At 52.0% G+C, this 13757-nt stretch overlaps 2 protein-coding genes across 2 annotated transcripts in view; both read right to left on the bottom strand.

The window, feature by feature from the left end:
- LOC122168684 overlaps window positions 1–2035 on the bottom strand; it is a gene marked incomplete at its 3' end in the record, with an annotated part of 2610 nt that extends 575 nt beyond the window's left edge. The window contains exons 1-5 of the mRNA XM_042834207.1: window positions 1954–2035; window positions 1414–1476; window positions 1083–1169; window positions 474–788; window positions 323–374 (exon numbers count right to left, since the gene is read on the bottom strand). Of these exons, the coding sequence (XP_042690141.1) occupies window positions 323–374; window positions 474–788; window positions 1083–1169; window positions 1414–1476; window positions 1954–1986 (550 nt within the window). The remainder of the gene's footprint in view (window positions 1–322; window positions 375–473; window positions 789–1082; window positions 1170–1413; window positions 1477–1953) is intronic.
- Window positions 2036–9965: 7930 nt separating this feature from the next.
- LOC122168683 lies at window positions 9966–11330 on the bottom strand. The gene has a single exon (XM_042834206.1). It carries the CDS (start codon window positions 10830–10832, stop codon window positions 9966–9968), a length of 867 nt encoding a protein of 288 aa, XP_042690140.1. The 5' UTR covers window positions 10833–11330.
- Between the last annotated feature and the right edge of the window lie 2427 nt (window positions 11331–13757).

Raw genomic sequence — 13757 nt, 5'->3', positions numbered from 1 at the left:
GGCTGTCAGACAGAGGCACTGAGGGCAACAAGAGCCGTGTCTGTGCTCGCCAAGGACTCACCTCTGTATGTGCAGCTGCAGCTCTGAGGGAAGCCTTCTTCAGTTCCCTTCTCCTCTCTTTCTGTTGTTTTCTTCTTGCTATAAGGCAAGAATAAAAATGAATTCATTCCGTCAGCAGCAGAACTGTGTAAACATGGGTACCACAAAAGCAGAAAGCAGAAAAAAGACAGGGGAAATTTGAGCAGGAAGCCTCTCAGTGAAAGACATTTCCAGGGGGACAAACAGAAGACCACCAGGCAGTTAAAGAGACGGGGTTACACACTGTGGCACCTCACTGCCTTTGGACTTCTTAGAGGCTCCAACTCTTTTCCCCTCTGCAGAGAAGGAGAAAGCAAAGCAAACCCTGTGCAGCCTCGGTGTGCTTGATCAGGGCAGCAGCTGCCCTGCAGGGCGGTAGCACAGCACCTGCTTACCTCGCAGCTTGGAGCTCCGTGCTGCAGCAGGCCCAGGCTGTGCTGCTGGAGCCGGCACGCTGCCTCCGCTCTGACCTCTGGCTCTTTTGCAGGCAGGCAGCAGCGCTGATGTTTGCTGCTCTTCCTCCAAGCCCTTGCGTTTACCTGCAGCCAGGGACTTGGAGACAGAGCGGGGGCACACGGCAGGGGCAGGTCTTCCCCCTGAGCTGGGACCTGCTGATGTAGGAAGCCCCCCAGCCTGAAGACAAGCTCTCCCAGAAAGCCCTTCCTGCACCGCTTTCGGGTCGATCTTTCAGTTGGACTCAGCACCTCTGCCTGTTATAATCAAGAAAAGAGAAGCAAGGAGATACAACGAGAGTCCAGGACTACTTTCAGTCTGCACAATGGGCCACGATACTAGGAAACCTGATCTCGAGGGTACACAGTAAGGAATCTTAGCATCTTGGCTGAACATTGGGCTGAGACTACAAAACGGGACAGGAAGGTAATAGTAGATCCCAGGGATTAATACCTCAGGTAAAACACACAACAACGTCAGTCCCAGAAAGAATAGACAGAGAGCCTAGCTAGAAAGTGCACCAAACCCAGGTGCCTGCTGTGTGTCCATACCTCTCTTGGGTGCTGTGCCACACTCGGTGCTTCTGCCTTGCCTTTCTGCAAGGCTGCGCTTTGCTGGAAGGCTGCTTGCATCAGCATCTGACAGAAAGGAAACAGAGACATGAAGAGCATCTCTTTGGAGGAACGTTTTAGCACAGCCAACCAAACTTCTGGTCTTCAAGTGTAGCTTCTTCAATTTCCTTTCCACTGCTACAGCCTTGTGCCACTTCTGCAGTCAGCACAGAACTGCAGTGCCCTTTCCTCCCTCCTCCATCACACTCAGCCCTGCATGCAGCCCTGCTTAGAGGCAGCACCCACACCACAGCTCACAGGAGCTTCTTACCTGGGGAGGCTTTCCGTTTCCCCCCGTGCCCAGCACCATCCCACGGACGCGCAGGCTCCGTCCCTGCAACGACAGAGCCAGTGTGATTGCACAGACACCAGGAGCAGCACTGTCCTGGTAGCCCACACCCACCCCAAAACCAGAAGACGCTGTTCTACAGCCAGAGCACAAACTGGTGTTCAAACTGCAGCGTGCTGACACAAAGCATTATGCTCTCATTCCTGCCAGATGGCAGCAGAGGAACCCCGGACTGCCTGACAGCTCTGCATTCTGCAGAGCAGAGCTGCATCAGCAAACAAAACGCTACCGGGTGCAAACGTGGAGACACGGATCTCTTGTCCCTAGAGGGAATGCACTCAGCTCTGAGCACCACCACTTATACACAGACTTGTGTCTCGCTGCTGCCATCAGCTGCTGCTGTCGGCCTTTCTAATGCTTCCACCGTGGTTTCTGGACATCCCTACAGCACTGCAGCCGCTCAGAAGTGGTACCTAGAAGGCATTCCTCCATCCTTCATGGCAGAGGACTGCAGAAACTCACTTTTGCGTGGCAGTGAGGACGGCCCGTGCCCATCGCGTCCCTCTGTGCGCTGCCAGGCGCCGTGGGATCTCTGGCAGCCTGCTGGCTGCTGCTGCCAAAGGCGGGGAAGCGCGCCGCGCTGCTTCTGAGGAGAGAAAGAAGAAACGTTGGAGGGAACGGGCAGCCGAGGTTTGCACAGAGCTTCCAGGTCGTGCCAGAGATGGGAGAGCAGAGTGCTGAGATGTTCTTTACCACTGAGGGAAAACACAGCCTGAGCCATGCCCATGTTATCAGCCCAGGCTGTCAGCGAGCGCAGAACCCAACCAGTTCCTGAGGTCCCAAAGGACCAGCAGGGCTCCCCCCGCTCCACCCCTTCCCCTGGAAAACAAAAACAAAGGAAGAAACACCCAGCAAAAGACACCCAGCCCTACCTTTGCTCTCACAGAGCGGGAATTGGAGCCGCGCTCGTCTCCATGCTGAGACATGACGGCTGAAGTCTCAGAGGAAGCCAAGCTCAGATGGTTCTCTGCACAGGAACTTCTCCCGCTCCTGGAAAGAGCTGGCTTCACTCTTCCTCGATGCCCAAAGTCTCCTTTTGGACAGGAACCCTGCAGAAAGCATCCACCAGTGAAAAATCATGAGGAAGAAGCATCTTCCCAGCTTTCTTCTGCCGCGCCATGGAGTCTCTTGAGGAGGGCAACGTCTGGAAGGCAGCTGGCTGCGAGAGCTGCCTGCCACCAGGTCCAGTTTGGGTCTGACTGCCATGACTTGTGTCAGCAAGTGCCCTTCTCCATCTCCTCCACAGCTCTGCACCCAGCCACCCGTGGGGCAGGGGGCACGAGCTGTGCTCTGAGAAGCTTGTGCTCTCCTTGCTTTTCAACGTCTGACATGAAGGTGGGGCTCAGCAGTGAATTTCCAGGGGAGGAAGGACATCTCATCATCCTCACAGAAACGTGGGATGGAATCTCAACAAGAACCATTTCCCCTGGAAATAGCCATGCTGAAGGGCACTGCTGGAGCTGGGAACTCCTCCCCAGCCCAGCTTTTCTGCTGAGACACCTCCCGGCCCCCAGCCAGCACCAAACCCAGCTCACCTGGTCACTGCCCAGCCGGATGACCTGGTCACTGTGCCCAGCTGACGCACGCGCCGCAGCGCTGCTCCCAGTGGGCTCTCACAGGAAGATCTCTCCTGAAAAGCACAGAGCTCAGTCTTGGTTTGCAGCACGCTCGCCAGACCACCAGCTCTGCTCCAGCTGGGGCACAAACGCTCCCAGCCAGGCAACCACTGTGAGCTCAGCAAGTGCCTGCATCACCGCTGTGCTTTCATCATAGGCAAAGGAGTGGTCACCTCCCAGATCCAAACTGTACGAAACATGAGACTCACCCATGGGATGAATGGGGTTGATTGAATGGGGGTTAATTGAAGTAAAGCAACAGAGAAGTGAAGATGACCCTTGTGCAGCCCAATAAAAACCAGTATGGCCTCAGAGTGGTTAATGGAGTCCAATAGGAATCAGCAGAAAACAAAACCCGGCATCTCTGGTTTTTGCTTTCGGTCCCAGGGCAGAGCTGGCCTCCCGGGCTGTGGCTGTGGCTTTCAGTCCCTGGGCTGGATCCTGCCTTTTGGGCTGTCCTTTTTGGCTCTGGGGCTGGTGCCAGCCTCTCTGCTTGTGGCTTTAGGCCCTAGGGCCTTTCCAGCTTCTCCAGCTGTGGCTTTAGTTCCAAGGCTGGAGCTCTCTTCTCTGCCTGCGGCTGAGGCTTTAGGCCCTGGACTCAGTGCTGTTCTAACTGGGGCTGTGGCTGTGAGCCCCTGGGCTGGATGCAGCCTTTTGGGCTCTGGCCCAAAGTCACCAGGCCTGGTACCAAATTGTAAGAAATCATGAGGGCCGCCCAATGGGGTTATCTGAAGTATCAAAACAGAGAAATTAAGATGACTCCTGTGTAACCAGCCTGGGTCAGCCTCTCGCTCAGGCACCGCGTGATCAGACCCAGGAGATGTTGCCCTCAGGCTCCCCCAGACTGGAGGCTGGGAGGATTTGGGCTCCCAAGCAATCAGCCAGCATTCGGATGAGTCAGCCCTCTGGTTTTTGTGGGGACAGACGAGCCCACCTTGGAAAGCCATCTGGGCAAAGGCAGAACAGCTTTGTTGTTGGGCCGCAGCACTCCGTGGCCAGGCGCTGCTCAAACGCTGGGCCTGCATTTCCTCCTGGGCATCCACGCGTGCTCTGAGTCTGCTGCAGCTTTCTGCAGGGTTTGTGGCTTCCTGCTGAGGAGCTCCTCGTGTTCTTCTGCAACTGCCCCCAGCATCACTGCTGCCTCCTCTGGTGCCGTGCCGGGAGATGCGTCAGCGTCCATCAGCCTGCGCTTCCTTCCTCCCAGCAGCAGCTGCTCCTGCACTGACCTGCATTCACACTGGATGCCGTCCGCTTCCAGCGCCAGCTGACCTGCGACACAGAGAAAGGAAATGTGGGATCAGCACAAATGCAGAAGCCCGAGGCTGTGCCACCACCACGTACTGCAGCCTTGGGAAGCCAGCTGCCACTGCAACCTTGGTCAGAACTAAAGCAGGCTCCGTAAATTAAGTGTGACTGCTGAACTGAAGGAATTGCCACAGTCAGAAATAAATACTGAAATCACTGAACTGTAGGTGGTTACCTCTGAATTCTTTTGCTTTGGGGAAAATATGGACTGGGAATTGAAGGGTACAAGAAAAACGAGGAGCACTTGGCAACTCAGGCAAACTGAGCAGGGCAGGGAAGATTGCTGCATTTCTTCTTCTCCTGGCCCAGAAATGAATTTTCCTACCTTAAAGGAGGTACTTAAAAGAGGTACCTTAAAAGAGAAAAGAGAAGAAGAGCCTGACAGAGTAGACACGTTACTGTCCCACATCACGGGTAGAAGCTGGAGAGCTCTCGTGGCACAAAGCTCAGGGCTGCAGAAATTGAGGGTGCCTCTAAGCTTTAAAACCAGGTGAAAGACAAGGTGGAACACGAAACATGGGCACTTCCTGCAGAGCACATCACACAGCTGCAGGCACCACCTGAGGGGTAACAGATCAAAAGGAAAACCTTACTATGGGAACGCAGGGACCAGCTGCTCTCTTCTTCTGGGCCTTTGCTCACAGTGAGGATTTCCCTCAAGAGCGCCGCTTTCCGCTCAGGCTGCTGCTGTCTCCAGCTGTTGGTCGCTTCCACTGCTGGACGCTGTGCCCACAGCTCATTCTGCTTTGGGCAAAGCCTGCTGGGTGAACTCCAAACCAAGGTCCCAGCCACGCTAATCCAGCTGGTTTGTCTGGAAGGGCTCAGAGGCCACGCATGGGATCCTTTCTGCTGCTGGTTCTCTCCGGGCAAGAACCTCCACTCTCAGAGCAGCAGTGTCCCCCCGGAACCTCCTCACAGCCCTCTGTTGCCCCAAATCCCCCAGACCCACCCCTGCAGCCCCATATACCCCAATCCCCTGCCACAGCCCACTCCAGCCCCGTGTGCCTCCTTACACCCCAACAGCCTTCTGCAGCCCCCTGCCTCCCCGCAGCCCTCCTCAGCTCCCCACAGCTTCCTCGCCCCCTCTATTTCCCCGTCAGCCCCCTGTATCTCTCCCAGAGCTCCCCAGAGCCCCACATCAATCCCACATCCACAGCCCATCCCATATATATCCCACTTCCCCACACCCCATCCTTTCTCCATCCACATCCCCACATCCCAGCCCTGCTCCCAGCCCCTCTCCCCACACAGAGGTGGCTGATGGCCGTGCAGGTTTCCTTCCCTGTCCATGAGCCGCTCTCCATCCCTCCCGGCTCCGCTGCGCTCAGCACCGCTCCTGTCGTGCTGTGGCTCCGTCTCGGTGCTGCCCGGAGCTCTGGCACGCAGCAGCTGTGGGACCAGCGCCATCTGAGGGGAGAGCTGGCTGCCTATGGCCATTCCCACATGCTGCACCTCAGCCAATCGGAGCTGGCGGTGCTGCCACTGACCAATCAGATGCACGAACGGACCGGTACTGCCCCTGAGCAATGAGAGTCTGGGGGCGGGCTGGAGCTGCCGCTGACCAATGAGAGGCCAGGGGCGAGGCAGAGCTCTGCGATGGGGAGGGCTCGGGGTGTTCCCTGTTGCCATAGGGGATGGGATGTGGGATTGGGATTTGGGAGGAGGGATTGGGATTGACAGGTGTGAGATGGGGCTGGGGTGAGGGATTGAGAATGAGATTTGGATGTGGGATATGGGATGTTGGAGTGGGATGTGGGGTATAGGATGTGGGGTTGGCATTTTGGGGTAAAAAGGGGGGTGTGGGGCGGTGTTGGAGTGCGTTTATTTCTTCTTGAGAAACTGGACTGGGGGTCCCTGTGGCCCAAAGGCGGGGCCATGAGCCGTAACCCCACATGAGCCATACCCCAAGATGGCCACAGAACCCTGTATGTGCGCGACCCCATGGCTGCACGTGACCCACAGCCCTGTGTGAACCATAGCCCCACACGACCCTGTGACTCCCTGACCCTGCCTGCCCCATCACACTACGACCCCATGCCGCGTGGCCCCAGAACTCTGGGATCCCTGCCCCAACCTCACCTTGACTACATAACCCCGTGTGGCCCATAACTCCATGATATCCCACCTGACCCTACAATCCCATCTGACCCCATAACTCACTGCAACCCTGTAACCCAACCCCACCCCGCAACTCTGTGACCCTGCAGGACCCCCATGTGAGCCACCACGCCGTGTCGTCACCCCATGTGGCCATAGAACCAGCCATGTGTGGGGGAAAAGGCATCTCCTCCTCGGGGTGGGGCTGACCCAAAGCTGCCCCAAAGAAGACATGGGGTGGGCTGCAGCCACACATCTCAGTTTGGAGAGCTGGGAACGGGCCGAAGGGGCCAGAAGGACAGGAATGTTTCTGTAGGGAAATACCTTGACAAGGTCTGGGGAAGGGGCTGGAGCTTGGCTGCGTGGCAATGAGGGAGACTTGAAACACGAATGGAGCTGGATGGACTGAAGCAAATCAACTCCTTCGCAAGACAGTGGGAGAAGAAATCCAAGTCAGCTGCAGAACAAACTACAAAACTCCTTAGAAAAAAGGTATCCCAGCTTAGGGCTGTTGGAGCAGGAGGGACAGTGCAGCTTGGTGGCGGGGAAGAAATTGCTCCAACATCAGGACTTGGAGCAGTTGATGCAACAGCCTGAGAAACAGACAAAGAACTGAAGGGAGCACAGCACGAGGAGGAAGGAATGCTTGGTGGTGCAGAAGGATGGAGAACGTCAGCGGTGCAATTCCCCTTTTGCTCAACATGTGCTGCCCGGCGTCGTGGAAAGGATGAGAGGAGTGTGAGAATTGGTTTGCACAAGTAGTTAGTCCATGCAGAGGTTTTCCCACAGCCCGTGAGGGAGAATGCTGAAATGAGTCAAAAAGACAAAAAAAAATGCAAGATACAAGACATACAGGAGACAAAGTGCACATAATGCATATTATAGAAGAGGGAGTCTTGGGCACGGTGGAGCTGCTGCTCGTCACACAGCAGTGCTTTACAGGCATTTAATGGGATTCCTGCAAAGCCTTTGGGGTGGTCCTGAGCTGCATCCTCACCTCCACATTGGAGGAAAAAGGGTTTGAAAGGTGAGCTGTTCAGTCAGTAAAGAACTGGTTGGGTGGTTGAGGTGGAGGGCTGTGCTGTGCAGCACTGTGTGTGGATGGAGGCCAGTGGTAACTGGCGTCGTCCAGGGGCTCATCTTGGGACTGGAGCTCTTCAGGTACGTGTCCATGGCAGACAGTGGGATCAGATGCAATCTCAGAGGTGGGGAGTGCAGTTGGTATGACAGAAGGAAGGGATGTCCTCCAGAAGGATCTGGAGAAGCTTGAGAGCTAGGCACACATAAGCTTAATGACAATCAACACGGTCTCTTAAATCTGGGGTTTTCTCCCAGAAATCCCTGTTTTTCCCCTTCAATCTGGGGTTTTCTCCCTGAAATCCCTGTTTCCCTTTTAAATCTGGCTCTATTCTTCCCAAAATCCCTTTTTCCCCTTCAATCTGGGGTTTTCTCCCCGAAATCTATCTCTATTCTCCCCGAAATCTCTGCTTTACACCTTACATCCGGGGTTTTCTTCCTGAAATCCTTGTTTTTCCCATTCAATCTGGAGTTTTCCCCCCAAAATCCCTGTTTTTCCTTCAAAATCTGGCTCTATTCTCCCAGAAATCCATGTTTTCCCCTTAAATCTATGGTTTCCTCCCCGAAATCCCTGTTTTTCCCCTTCAACCTGGGGTTTTCTTCCCAAAATCCCTTTTTCCCTTTTAAATCTGGCTCTATTCTTCCCGAAATCTCCAGCTTTCCCCCTGAATCTGGGTTTTTCTCCCCAAAATCCCTGTTTTTATCCCAAAATCTAGCTTTATTCTCCCCGAAGTCCCTGCTTAACCGCTTACATCTGGGGTTTTCTCCCTGAAATCCCTGTTGTTCCCCTTCAATCTGGGTTTTCTCCCCAAAATACCAGTTTTTCCCCAAAAATCTGGGGTTTTCTCCGCGAAATCCCTGTTTTTCCCTTTTAAATCAGGGGTTTCCCCCCCTGAAATCGCTGTTTCTCCCATTTAATCTGGGGTTTTCACCGCGAAATCCCTGTTTTTCCCCTTCAATCTGGGGTTTTCTCCCCAAAATCCCTGTTTTTCCCCTTAAATGTGGCTTTGTATCCTAGAAATCCCTCTTTTTCCCCTTACATTTGGCGAGTACTTAAATGTGCATCCTCACACCGCATCAAACCAGGCCAGATATACACACCGAGGAGTGAATTAACAGCCAAAGAGCTGAAGCTGTTTAAAGCCAAGAAGTTCACACTAGGAAAGGTCCCTCTGAAACCACCACCTGCACACCTTTTATACGATAAGGATTTAAGTTAATTCTGAAGTTATATGTCTTAGTTGTTCTGTGACGTTTCCAATAAACAACTGTTGTGATGGAGCAGTGAGTTGGAATGCTTTTCTGTGACTTAAATTCTCATTTAATCTCTTTAGTCTTCAATGATAATCAGAATAATCAATGATTATACAGGTGTTATAATTAAGAAATACGCAAGAGAGTTTTACTAAGCACGTTATGACACCAAAAAGAACAGATAAAAGGCTTACCTTTGTGCTGGGCTCACTGGAAAGCTCCAGTAGGAGGTATCCCCAAAAGAGATCCTTCCCTACTGGCAGTCAGCTCTTCAATGGGGTCTAGGAGAGGTGCAGCCAGGCTCCAGCCCTTCCAGCAGCACAGCAAATTGCCTTCACTTGTGCTCCCAGAGCTGATCAGTGCTCGCCTCAGGTGATCAATCAGAGGTTCAGGCTGTGATTCAGCAGTTCCCATACAGTCTTCACAGTAAGATAACTTGTGGTATCAGCATTTCCACTGCAACGGTCTAGGCTCATAGGTCCTTGAGCACTGGCCAAGCAGGTGGCTTCTGCCAAATGCTTCTCCCACTGCTTTAATGTTCCTCCCCCCGTTGCCTTCAACATAGTTTTCAACAACCCACTGTACCTTTTTTTTTAACCAGCAGCTGGTGCATGCAAGGGAATATGAGATAAGTCCACTTGATGCCAAGATCTTTGGCCCAAGTATTTGCAAGGGAATTTTCAAAATGTGTCCCCCCCGCCTGCCTCAATTCTTTCACTGTAGAGAGGACCTAAAATATGCAATCCAGCAACTGCTTTGTGTGCACATATCTATCTATCTATCTATCTATCTATCTGCTACATTCCATTTAATCTTACCCATCAATCTTGCTAAGCACACATGCAGAAAGCAGGGTTGTTCAGCTGTGCCCTTCCCCAGGTCACTCTGCTCTCCTCAGACCCCCAGGGCTGTCCAAGAAGCATCTTTCATCAGCCCTTCCTAGAAAGTGCTGCCTGCTTTTGTAGCACAGATGGAGTAGGTCATGGTGAACTCCTGACTTCCTCATGCTTGGGACAACTCCATGGGCCTCCTCAGCCACCTGCACCAGCCCTGCATGTTGTTTGTCTCCACAAACAGCACCCCTACCACCGCATGTTCTTTCCAGAGTTGTTTCCCCTTCTCTGACTAAGAGAGTGAATCTGCTCTGGATCTTCTCCAGGTCTCTGTCACTGCAGCATGCACTACAGACCTCACGTCAGGACATGTTCTGCAAACTCCTACTGCCACTTTCCTTGTGACAGATCCATCATTTTGCATCCAGTCCTTCAGTGCTGCCATTCCAGCGGCGAAAAAGTGAACATTAGGGGCAGGACGGCTGCTGGTAGGGAGAGGAAACGATGCACTCATCCTGCAATTCCTTTCTCTGCTTAAGCCTGTGGGGACGCCCTGAAGGCTGAGAGATGGGGGCAGGAAGGCAGCTGTGTTTCTCGGCACTTGTATCAAAGTGTGCAGCTCAGATTGCAGCCAGCTTTCTGTAATGGCTGCCCACAGGCTGCTCCTGCTGTGAGTCTCCCAGTAGGCACAGTAGTAGGTACCTTCATCATCATCATGTATGTTTAGAACTGATAGATAGCAAATGTTATTCCCTATTTTGGCAGACAAGTACTTGGCCTTACAGGTTTCTGAATCATAGGAAACATTTGATTTTGCTATCACAAAAAGGAGCCGTTCAGGAGCTCTGGCAAGCAGCTGTCGGTACCAGTGGATGTAGGCAGCCTGGAAGTCATCTATGCCCTCAGCTTGGCACTCAATATTCACAGTTCTGGATCTCCTTCTGGTAACAGATGGTGGACTCTGTTGCAGCAGCACTTGTGCATGTCCGTGTATCAGAAGGAGAGAAAAGGCAGCAAGCACTGCCAGCCTGCTGCCCGCAGGTGTACGCAGGACAGCCTGCTGCTGCTGCTGCAAGTAGAGCCGCCACGGGGAGAGGAATGGATGCAACCAGGCTTCAGCCAGGGCCAGAAGTGGCAGCAGCAGCAGCAGCAGCAGCATTCTTCTCGTGGTGCCTGCGTGCTGTGCCCCAGAGAAAGCCCCCAGCTCTGTGGCAGGGACAGGGGCTGTGCCTGAGGGCAGGATGTGACTCACTGGCGGCCACCCAGAGAGGGGCCCTGCGCAGCCAGCAGGTGATGCTGTGAGAAAGCAGCACAACAGAGGCACCTTCTAGGCTGGGCCAAACGGTACGAGAAACGCAACCGTTTTAGAGCCCACATAGGATGTGCCTAGAATAAAGATGCAGAGGGAAGGTCCCACAAGTTGTCTGCATTGTAACGTCTCGTTCAGGAAGCAGAGCGTGTCTTTGTGCAGGTTCCCCATGGCTCTCTGCTGCTGTGCATCCCATCTGGCACAGTAGTAGGTAGCAGCGTCTTGTGCAGTGAGTCTGCCCACTGTCAGGGTGCACTGGGACTTGGCGAGGTCCTTCTCGATGCTGAATTTCCCCTCATCGGACTCATTCTCAAGGAGCAGCCTGGTTGCCATGTAGGCAATGCGCCTGGGAGCTGCCCCAGGCCTCTTGCTGTACCAGTCAATGAACAAAACAATATCCAAGGGAGCCTCTAGAGCAAGGTCTAGATCCCAGGACAACAGCTGATCGTTTTCTAATGAAGCACTTGCCATCCATAACCTTTAGATTTTTATAAACCTCACTTTTGGTTTCCTGCCTTAATGGCAAAACAGTCAGAAGTGAAAGCCTGGTTTTGTTGGAAAAAATGCACGTGGTTTGGTGAGGGGGGAAAAATATGTAAGTTGAATTTATAGCTGTCCAATGAGCTAGAAGATGAGCAGGAGTGCTGTGCTGGCCTTGATCCTGCCCAGTGCTGCTTCAGGGCATCCAGGCACCAGGAGCTTGGAGGAAGTTGGACTGCTGCAGTGCAGGTTCAGGTTTTCCTGCTCTGTCTGGCAGGTGCAGACAAACACAGGGGAAACCTGGAGCTCTTGCTACATTTTTTCATCGTGTAACAATTCCCCAGGCTTGAATGCTCATCATTCAGGATTCTGTGTCCTGAGGTGAAACTTGAAAATCATTTGAGATGCAAACTCAGTGACTTAATTCTTCATGCCCTTCTGTCTCCTAGCCACTTCCCATACCACTTCTTCCTTCCTTGCTCTCTTTCTCTTGGACAACTCTAGTTCCCTATCAAGCATTTCCTAAACATTTTTCGTTTTGTAACACCATCACTAATTCCATATAAAAGGCAATGACCCTAAGTCTGGCAGTCAGTGTGGGCAGCCCCGTGACCACATCTCGCAAGATTGGCTGAACTGGAGAATACATATGGTCATAACTATAATTCTTTGTATACATATAGTCATAACTTTAACTCTTTTCTCTATCTTAGTAAACAATTTTATCTTAAGCCATGAGTTCTAGTTTGTGGTTGCTTTTATTTTTCCAATTATCTCCCTTATCCCACTGGGAAAGGGTGGTGCTTAGCCATAGGCTGTGTTAAACCATTATGCTGTGTTTGGAAAGTGATGGAGGAGAGAAGTGATGAGGAGGCGGCAGCTAGAGACATGCCCCTGTGCTCGGACATCAGTGCCCCGCTGGGTCTGGAAGCCTGATGTGCCTCTGCTGCTGCTGCTCCTCAGGGGACAGAAGCAGGGCTCCCAGCAATAAGTGCTCTGGGACTGAAAGAGCAAGAGGAGGCAGGCTCCCGAGGCCTCTGATAGAAACATGAGATTTACCAGCTGCTGATGCTTCAGGCCTCTTTGAAAGTTTCAGGTTTTGACAGTGAGAGAAAGGGGACACACAGGCACACACAAGTGCTGAGAGGGGCACATGACATGCCATGTCATCATGGCAAGAAACCTAAGGAGTACATGAAACTTACCTAAGCACATCCCTACACCCACCTTTACCTCCTTTTCTGTCCTTTTGAGGACACTCACAAGGACTGACTTGTTGGCTGCAGGCACTCAGCATGAAAAGACTGCTAACGCTCATTTAGTTCTGGTGTTTTAGCTGAAAGTGTTTTAGCTGCACTGTGAATGCAGGGGAACAGCACTTATCCCATTGAGGCCAGAGCTAAGCACGGGTAAGTGAACGGAGAGAGATGGAGGCAGAGGATCATAGAATCATAGAAAAGTTGAAAGGGACCTCGAGGATCATCAAGCTCCAGCCCCCCTGCCACAGGCAGGGCCAGCAACCTCCATATCTCATACTAGACCAGGCTGCAAACAGGAGCAGATATGTAAGAAAATTGTGAGCGATGTTGGCTTAATAGGATCAAAGTAGTGCCAAGGATCTAGAGCATGAGACCACTTAAAGGTTTTAAAATCTTCTCATTTTTAGTAATTTGGCTGTTTATTTAAACAAGATGAACTGGGAAGTTGTTTTAAACAGAGGTAGCATAGAAAATTACTTTCTTTCTTAACGTTGCTTTTTGAATTAGCCAAATATCTCATAACATAGTACAGATCTTCCATGAGCACCTGCTCCAGTTTGATCTATATTGTAAGTTTTAACATGTGTGAAACACAAAGATGAGTTAGAGCAATGAGTTAGAGAACAGCTCGGTAATGAGCTGCTCCATCTTCATGTGCCAGCATGCTGAAGTAGCCAGTTGCTCTGTACATAAGACTCATTTCATTTGCCCTGTGTCTGCAGCTGTGAGCCAACTTTAGATAATGAGAGGTCATTGCAAAAAAAATCCTATCTGAAGACTGAATCAGATGGTATCTCCAATCGCTAAACACAAATTCTAGTGTCTGCCACCCTCTGCTGGAGTAAAGGAGTAAACTTTTTGAGCAGCTGTGCAATGAGTGCTGGCAGATGCTGAGAATTCCCATAGCATGCTGAAGTTTTCAAGCAGAACAACAGTGCACCAACCCCTTTTATTTTGAAGAGTACTTTTCTAAATGGACAGGAGTATGATGTTCATTGCTGCACCAGGAGATACTCAAAGACTCAGGATTTTTATA

This window comes from Centrocercus urophasianus, unplaced genomic scaffold, assembly GCF_019232065.1.
Source record: "Centrocercus urophasianus isolate 14NV4802_14NV808 unplaced genomic scaffold, USGS_Curo_1.0 seq_44, whole genome shotgun sequence".
Taxonomy (NCBI): domain Eukaryota; kingdom Metazoa; phylum Chordata; class Aves; order Galliformes; family Phasianidae; genus Centrocercus; species Centrocercus urophasianus.
The sequence above is the reverse complement of the archived record's forward strand: the minus strand, read 5'-3'. Positions and strand labels throughout refer to the sequence as shown.